This window comes from Teleopsis dalmanni, chromosome 2, assembly GCF_002237135.1.
Source record: "Teleopsis dalmanni isolate 2A chromosome 2, ASM223713v2, whole genome shotgun sequence".
NCBI lineage: Eukaryota > Metazoa > Arthropoda > Insecta > Diptera > Diopsidae > Teleopsis > Teleopsis dalmanni.
The window spans coordinates 172,095,530-172,105,457 of record NC_051847.1 but is presented as its reverse complement, the minus strand read 5'-3'; the positions used below and the strand labels follow the sequence as shown (position 1 = coordinate 172,105,457).

At 26.0% G+C, this 9,928-nt stretch overlaps 1 protein-coding gene across 1 annotated transcript in view; it reads right to left on the bottom strand.

Moving 5' to 3' along the window:
* Positions 1–158, bottom strand: part of LOC119676160 — a 2,074-nt gene extending 1,916 nt beyond the window's left edge. Inside the window, exon 1 of the mRNA XM_038087394.1 lies at positions 116–158. Coding sequence (XP_037943322.1) covers positions 116–158 — 43 coding nt within the window. The remainder of the gene's footprint in view (positions 1–115) is intronic.
* Between the last annotated feature and the right edge of the window lie 9,770 nt (positions 159–9,928).

Sequence of the window (9,928 nt, the reverse complement as noted above, 5' to 3'; positions counted from 1 at the left end):
GATTTTGTTACATGTCAGTATTCATTAAAATGATTAAGCATTACCGAATGCAATATCGAAACAAAATATACAAATGAACCGCAAAGTTCACAGAGAGGCTATTGTATGGACACACCACGTATTAACCAGTAACCGATAATACACTTGACATCGATCATTGGGATTACAAAATTTCTGATTACTATCCAATTGCAATATAATAACGATTAATGTTATTGTTAATGTTATTGCAAATTTTTTTATCTTTTCGATATGGTTGCACCTCACCATGTTAAATTTTATCTGTTTGCATGAACAAAAATTATATTGCACGTGTGCTGTAGTGAATTGCAGTTTCATATTTTTATGATTTTCCACTTTATTTTGCTTAATTTCATTTTTTTTTTTTGTTAACAATAAGATATAGATATATATTCGCACTTTTGCTCCAAACAAAGTTTCAAAAAATTGCAACTGCCCAGTTTAGTTTCGATCAAAAATTTATCATTGGGTTGAACGAAAATGGTCAGAGTTGAATGTTCATGGATGAATTGCATGGATGAACTGTATTCTGTCGATGATAGTTCACGTAAATCAACAAAATAAAAATCGATTTTAGTTTTCTTATAATGATTACTAAACCCAAAAACGAGAAGAAAATTTAAGAGCATGAAATGTTAATGCATTTTGACATTGTTCCACTTAATAAAATGCAAGAAAAGCGAAAGATGTAAGAGTTAATTGGGTCAATGGCATGCTGGTTTAAAATTTTGTCCATCAAATATGCAGGTAACTAAACTGCATGAAATAACATGTGTATATATGTTCAAAATACAAAGATACATTTTTGGTACAATAAGAGTTGAATAACTGAGGTATATTACCATTCTACACGCAAGTGCATTTTTCTTGAGAGCAATTGTATTTTTATGGATTATACCAAGGGTCATGTTAATAGTTTGATTTATATAAATATGATATAATAAAATCTGTACATTATATAGATACGTTATTGTTTTACATAATTTAATTGCTTAAAGAGGTTTTTTCGAACAATAGTGAAATACAACAACAAAAAATTATTTTTTATATTATTTTAATTAATTGAATTTTTGGCTGACCATACAGCTGTTTCGAGTATTGCCAAATACCCATCATCTGTGGTCTTGGAAATAATTCTTGTATTTAATTATTCGTAAATAATTATTTTTGAGACTGCAAGTCTCAAACCAGCTGTAGAATAATTGAATTAATTAATTAATTATAATTTTATTTTCAATTGTTAAATTTCAGTACTATTCTGTTCGTAGAGGCATTATTTGTTGTATGATTTGTTCTTTCTTATGTATAGAACCTAATCTAGGAACGTAATGCTGAGAAAGTCATACTAATGTTACTCCACTAGTTGCTTAAATAATTGTATTGATTTTTTTATCACAAGCTAAATAACTTTTAGAGATCTAACACATTCAAAATTAGTTTCATATTTTTCTAGAAGTTGTCCAATTTATATATATTATTTTATACTGGATTAACACGCGAGTTTTGTTTATAATTTTAGTTGTCAAAAATTTTCATTTTGCATTAAAAGCAACAACAATTGACAGCTAAAATTATAAACAAAACTCTCATGTGAGTCCAGTATTAAAAATAATGGATGGTAGTGTTGTTCACTTTATTCCAATAATTTGATAATTTAACTGTTCAGCCAATACGAAGATTTGAATAATTCATTATACATTTTGCAACGAATAGTTCGAATTATTCTATATTTATATATTGAAACTATTAAAAGAATTCGAATTGTTCATATACGAAAAGCACGAGTATTTAGATATATAATTAACACTTTTCTCATATGAAATAGTATATAGTTTATGTGAAGAAAATAAATCCATTTCAATAATTAATATTAATTATTGTATCAAATTGTGCAAGATAAATAGTCGCTCAACTATATACCTATATATATCTATATAGATATAATTATATTTATATAGCTCTATATATCCAATAGATTATTTAATTTACTAAGGTGAAATTAATTTAAAAAATTTATGTATTTCAATTTTAAGTAGAGTTTCAATCACTTTCTTATAACTTTCTGCAATTGTTTAATATGTAGTCTTATTGGAGATTAATTATTACACTAGTTAAAATGAATAAAATTCTTATTTGCAATAAGGAAATATTTCAAATAAAATAAATAAGTTTATTATATTTTCCGTGTTAATAATAAATTTTTATATTATTTAATTATTCAGAAATTGACTTTATTTCCAGAAAAAAATTTGGCGATAAACTATGTTCATTCCGCGTTACACCTTTTTAAGTGAAGTCTTTTTTTTTTGTACATATTTATTTGCTTTTCTAAAAACCATAAAAATTAATAAACAAAAATTGTTTTACCAATGAAGCCTAAAATTTATGGTTTTTCTATCTTTCGCATATTTTTTATTACTTCCCATCGTATTCATTTTTTGTATAATAAATTGGCCTCTTTGATATTATGTTAGTAAGTCACTAAACAAAGAACAAATAAATAATATATAGTTAAGTAATATATGTATATTTAAGATATATATATTTTTTTTGTATGTACTCGAGGCCAAGAAGTGTGAAATCTTCTACTACTTGCTTTCATTTTTCGATGTTCTATTCTTTATCTTTTAAGTTGTTTCAATATTCAAATTGTTCACTTAAGTAACTATTATACTGAGTTTTGGGTTTGTTAATTCTAATCACAAATATGCTAATTAATTTGAAAAAAATTAAATTATAATTTCTTAAACTTGTTAAGAAAGCATGTTTTATGCTTTTGCTAAAAAACTAAATAAATCCTGTTAGTCTTCATTTTTTTTTGCATAATTTGCAAAAATTAAAATATATTTCCATCGTACGATTTTGCAAGAATTTTAATCTGTTTTTATTTTAAAAGTAACATTAAAAATTTCAATGTCACTGGTTTGGTATTATTGTTCTTGTATTGTACGAGTATTAATAAATTATTTATATTCCGACAGACATTATAAATAAAATGTTTTACATAATAAAAGTCATTAATTTAAACTTCCGTCTGAAAATTTTCCAATAGATACGGATTGGACTTTGCAAGTGTGATTTTAGTGTGAGATATAAAAACTATTTAATAAATTTTTAAGTAATTAAGGGAAATTTAATTTGATTGAAATTAGTTTTAACAATATTTTTTGTATCTAATTTTAATCTTGTTATATATTTCTTAATATATTTTTCTTTAAAAAAAAGGAATTCAACATTTGCAATTTCAGTTTATTGTTTAAATGTTATAAACAAGTCTATTAAAAATTATTAAAAATAGTTTTTTATCTATTAACGATTAAAAATAAAGCTGTTTAGTTGTAATTTCTATATAAAATATTCTAAATCAAGATTTATCTTGAACTTGTTGTCAAAATGGGTCAGTCCTTTATAATAGATTAATGAGTACTACATCGAAAACAATTCAAGTCTAATCACAAATAACAATAATTTTATATTGTATTTCAAATATTTTTTGTTCTTAGGTTCTATCTTTTCTATTTGTGGTGTATTATTATAAGCAGGCGTCTATATAGGAACTCCCAATGTAATGTGCTAATTAAAAATTTGAGAAGAATTTTTTGCATTATATGAGTTTTTATGAACATTACCAATAAATTATCACAGTAATCTATTTAGCTGAGACCCTATGCTCCACAAGAAGAAGAGGACTACAGTAATTAAGAAGCAAGTAATCTATTTACCTACAACCTTAGAAATCTTAGAAACAATATTATGCCAAATATAGAAGAAGTACTAGACATTAACGCTAATGGCCTTTATGTTTTACTAATTCAAATGTTTTTTTTTTTTAAATTTAATAAAATTGACACTCATTGGTTACTGTCTTATTTAAATAATATAATGTCTGTATTTCTTAACCCTAATGACCTTTATGTTTTACTAATTCCAACGTTTTTTTTTTAAATTTAATAAAATTGACACTCATTGGTTACTGTCTTATTTAAATAATATTATGTCTGTATTTCTTAACTTTCTTCTGCCAAGTTTTCTGACAACATCTCTTTTGATTTAATTTTTATAAACATATTTGCCACCTTTTTAAAATTAGTAAATATTAGTATAGATATGGATACTTATTAGAAAATATGAAGACCTTGTGGCAATGATGGTTTTTTCGAACACACTCTTGACTAGTTATTATATCAGCTATCGTATTATTAAATATTTACCTAAGCTTTTATAGAACGTGTATCCCTGTTTCAAATATGACAGGACTCAAGCTTAAGCCTCAGGAATAGGATTAAACGGGGTACTAGCTCCCAACGGAGCGGAGCACTGCGAACATGATTGATCTTTTGTGCTGAATCTTAAACCTTGCTACTTACAGTCTTAAAATTATATTCGAATAATTAAATCCAGAATATATTTTCAAACATCATTGAAGATGTATACTTGGTTATGTCAGAAAGAGATACGTGGCGGCCCAGAATTTATTTGATTTTCTTGTAAATACTTTTAACATTGACTAAAGCTCCTCAAATTATTTTATCCTAACCCGTTAACTTTATAATTTGTTGTAATTTCAAAAATATTACAGTTTTAAATTTCAACATGACCATTGGTGTCAAATAAAGTGTATTACGGCACAATTCTGCCATTGTACTCAACTAATGAATACATCAAGCAGTAAAGGTCAAAAAATGGATGGAATGTTGACAACTTCATAGTAGTTTGAATAATAAAATTAAAATATATTTTCCTAGTTTACACCTTCAACGTCAACGTTAAGTGCGTCTCTTATTTTCTGCCCACTGAATTCTCATTAATTTTTAGAGACAAAACTTTGTCTTAGCAAAATATTCGTATCTTAGTAAAAATAACAAAAAATTTGTCATAGTAATTTTATAATAAAAATAGTATAAGTATATTCAAAATTAAGATTTTTAAATTTTTCAGTGTTTGGAAATTCGGAGTAAATATTACCAATCTACTGTTAACACCTAGCGCATCTCATCACGATGCCAAAGATGTGTGTACGGAAAAGTAAACATTTTAATTTTATTCAGATACGTAAGGCCTACTAAATTTTATAAATATATTTGTCTAAATACTGATGGTTCCGTATATAAGAGAATTACTATTTGTACTCAATGAATTTGTTTAATAAATTCCATACACGTTTTTTCACTTTAACGTCCACGTTTCTTTTTAAAAATCGGCCTTTTATTGAGTTCCGAAATTCTATTTATGCATAATAAGTTTAATAAGCATAAGGAATATTTTCATAAGATACCTGGAGACAACAATACAAACTATTTTACAAATAATCAAATATGCAAAACTCAGAATTCAGAATTGAGATTCGTACACACCGGAATTTTGACATTTGCTGGAGAGAACCTTTGTTGTCATACTTTTTTCAGCAAGTGAAGATTCTCTAGCATTAATTATATTAATAAGCCAGACAGGTTTCGGCGCGTGTACGTTTTTGGAGAAGAGTTATTGAATATCGGGCGAATCACTATGTGCGAGTGTGTGGTTTTTTTTATATAAAACTACACAAACGAGTCAATTAATTTGTGATTTAATTAAATGATATTTAATAATTTGATAAATATTATATGCATATTCAAACATAGTAATAAAAGCCACACTTAATAAGAAATAAAAAAATAATATTATATTAAATATTAAAAATTGATTTGTATTTTAAGTGGTTGTTTTATGGGTTGTATATGGATTGTAGATATATTATCGTTTTATGAGTTGTATTGATATTAGTAGTAAACACTTGGAGTTTTGTTTAGTGTGTCTAACATATAAACTCATTGTATTTATTCGGATGATTAGTTGTTTTTTAACTGATCCCCAGCTACAATATCTAGATTTTACTTATATTCTATTACATTTTTATACTTTTTATAATATTGGGAGTACTGTGAACCTATTGAATTTGTTAATAATATTGTCAACGGTTATTTCCATTTACTTCTTCGACTACTTCACATTTAAAAGAACATTATGACCACATCATATATATACTATGTTTATGTTTGTAATATATAGTCGAAGGCAGTAGCTGATAAAAATTTAAGAAGAACAGTTTTAGAACTTATCTATCGTCTACTTTTGGATAAGGAAAAAGTATCACAATACTGACAGACAGCCAAGCGGCTAACAAGGCACTAAATACACATTAGGTGACCTCAAGACTGGTGCAAGCATATCTTGAAAACCTAAAGATGCTCGGCGAATTAAATCAGGTGTCAGTTATCTGGGTACCGGGACATACTGGGGAAAATGAATACGCATACAAACTAATCAGAAAACGACCAGCCACACCACTGATGGAACTAGAACCTTTGTGTGAATTAGGTCGCAGTACACTCCTCGATCCCTTATCTATCAGAATTAGTACAATCTAAATTACTTATTGGTACCTATGACATTAGGAGATATCAGGATTGTATGGACTTATCAAAAGAAAAACTTAGAAAAATCACAGGAATCTTAATAGAACACTGTGAACTAAAACACTATCTTACGAGACTGGGCATATAGAACAGAAGAGAAGAGTGTTGGCTGGAAGACTCAGCCACACATATGTTGTTAAAATGTTCTGCGCTAATGCACACATGAAATGTATATCCTTACGGATGAGGTAATAAAACAATGCAAAGTAGGTTCTACACTACTTTTAATTGACACAACAGGTCTTAAAGAATTACTTTAGTCGCAGTGCCACATCCCTTTTTAATTATAATAATAATAACAATAATGTTAATAATAATAATAATAAGACTACAATGTTGAAAAGTTCTTCAGAACATATGGATCGTTTGCTTTTGGCTAAATATTAGCAATACCACATTAGAGAGAAATTGTTGAAAATATATCTATCATTTACTTTAATTCATATTTCAGAAGTTGTTTTATATATATCCATTATTTATTTTCAAATAAATCCTGATACGCAACATTAGGGAAAAGGTGTTTACAATGTATGTACAATACACTTTAATAATGTAATACTATTGACTAATATTGCAGAAAAATATTTACTAATACAAAATTAAAGAGTTGATTTCATCAATTCATTCAACATTAATTAAATTTGATTTAAAATAATAATATATAATATTTAGTTAGTTATTGATAATTTTTGCTTTTGACTGTTATAAAATGTTACAACATTCTAATAGATTATCTTGATACCGATTTGCGCAAGCATTAATTCGATAAGAAAATACCTAATTTACAAAACATCTTTCTTTTTGTAAAAAAAAATAATATATAATTGCACTTTGTACCATAATACCGGTACGAAAATGACTTGCAGTATCGTAGAGGATATTGCACACAATTTTACACAACTTTACACAATTTTACACAATTAATCGTTATTAATCTCAAATCAATTGGAAGGTTGTACTTCAGATTTATTTTCAGTAATTAACTTTTAATTACTGTAGCAAATTCGATGTTATAGTAAAATACTCTTTTTACTGTTAAGAACTGATTAACTATAAAGCTGTTAATTATTACAACACTTTCAAGGCAGATAACGCTAATTACACATTGCATTGAATTAGAAATATTCGTACGTTATTGTATTTTATTCGGAATGGATTTGCATTGCTGCAGGAAGAGATTGAGTGCATACTGATTATTGTACGAATGTTTTTATCAATGCCTGCAGCGTTGGGGATTAGAGTTCAACTAATTTACAAATGCTTTGATTAAATATATGATAGGATGTTATTTCTATTAAATGAATAAACACTTAGCGAAATAAAGTAATTAGGTGAGATACACGTGAAGTGCAAATTGCATTTTCACATGTTAAGTTAATGTTAATATTAACTCGTAATTATTAAGCAAGCAGTCGAGCATGGGGAGTTATAAAATAGTGTCATATACGAGTAAAAATGCTACGCATGCGTACTGATAAAAGATAATATTAGTATTAAATAAAAAATAAAATAAGAAAATTAAAAATAAAGTTTAAAAAAACCTCAATAAAGTGAACACACATGACGCTGCATGGGTAGTTGGTGGCCAAGACGGTTTTGCTTTTCGATTTTGAAGGTTAATTGGTGTAGGAAATGATTTCTTGCAGCTGGTTTGGGACAATTTACTGGGTGTGTGAAGCTGCCGTTGTCTTTATTATGCAGAATTTTTCAATCTTTGTTCGTATGTGTTTTGTTTTTAATTTTAATTTCGTTTGTAGATTTCGGTTTTAGGTTTTTAGTTTCAGGTTGTGGAGAAGCTGAAGACTAAACCGTATTTCAGTTGTTTGGCTGCTAACCTTGCCAATTGTGTTGCTTGAGGTACATTCAATAAAAAAAGTTGTAAATAAAACACTTGATTTTTTGTAGGTATATTATATATGCAAGATACATTTCTTGCATATAACATAGGTATGTATGATCATAATTCGTTGTTGAACTTGTAACTTATTAAAAATTAATTTATGTAGAAATTTCATATAATTATTTATAATGAATTCATGTAAATATGAAGATAGCGTACATTTATAATTTACATTATTTATTAATATTTTAGAACACTTAAAAAAATTATTTTTGAAATGAAGGAAATCATTAAATTTATTTTTATCATTGACTATATGAAACAATTACTTCAGTGTAATAAAGTATTAATATAAAAAAAATTAATAGTTTTTTAATATCTAACAAAAATTCCTTCAATTGTCATCAATAAAAACCTATTGATATTAATATATAAACAATTTTATTTATTGTTGTTTTAGAAATAAAAATACATAACTATTGTTTAACTAAGTACTTTTTTTTATCAAATACGTTTTTATTACAAAATAAATCTAAAAATTAGTTAGGGTTTTTTTTACAGAATGAATGTTTTTTATTTTTGTACAGGTAAGTAATCTATGTTTTATATTGCAAAAACCACAATTTATTTATATATAATTTAATTTAATTATGGCTTAATATTGTAATTAACGACAGCAAAAGTGTTTGTTGCAATTGTTAAAAATTGATTTTAAATACTAAAAATCGGTTAATAGTAAGCTACAGAACAAAATATATTATTCTGTGAAGGTGTTAGAGACATTAACTAATGATGAAACTATTTGATGTTTTAAGTAAAATGAAGGCAGTCAAGGATCATTAAAAGTATACGAAATAGTAAAAAATATTATTATATTTTATAAAATACATGCACTAAACCTAGGTATTGTTAATTTAAAGTTGTGGAAATTATTTATATTGACCCAAAGTGCTCTATGATCGTCATACGTTAATTATGAAGAGAACACTTAAAGCGTTAAACTAAATCAAAATTGAAAAAAAAGATTACTATAAAAAATTTATTGACTTTTATTTTGCTTCTTGAAAATAAAAAAATTTCGGATGCATTTTTGGATTAAGTACAGCACTAAATAATAAAAAGTTTCAAAAATTGTTTAGCAAAATTTTCAGAATTGGTGTCAAAACCTATTAATTTTTTGTATACCCTTATTAATAAAAATTAAATTAATTAAATAAATATATTCTTTGCTATCATTGACAGTACAGAATAGGTTAGATTGAAGTGTCAGGCTTGTGCACCAAAACTCATTTAATTAAAAATAATGGCCCGTTATGGTACCACGGATATAGACAAAAAAAAAAGATTTGATATATTACTGAAATATGTTATTAGAAGAAAAAAAAACATAAATGCAAGATAAATTAAAATCAAAAATAAAAACAAATAAATTAAATAAAAAGATTATTAAACCTAAACAGTGTCAAAAAATCATAATTAATTAAATTAAAAACAAAAAAATTAATATTATTAAATTTAAATAAGTTAGGTGTCAGAACATTTTTGAAATGACGATCTGAATTAGAAGAGCTTTATAGTAAATCACCTGCAGTATTACTAAAATAGTGGCAGG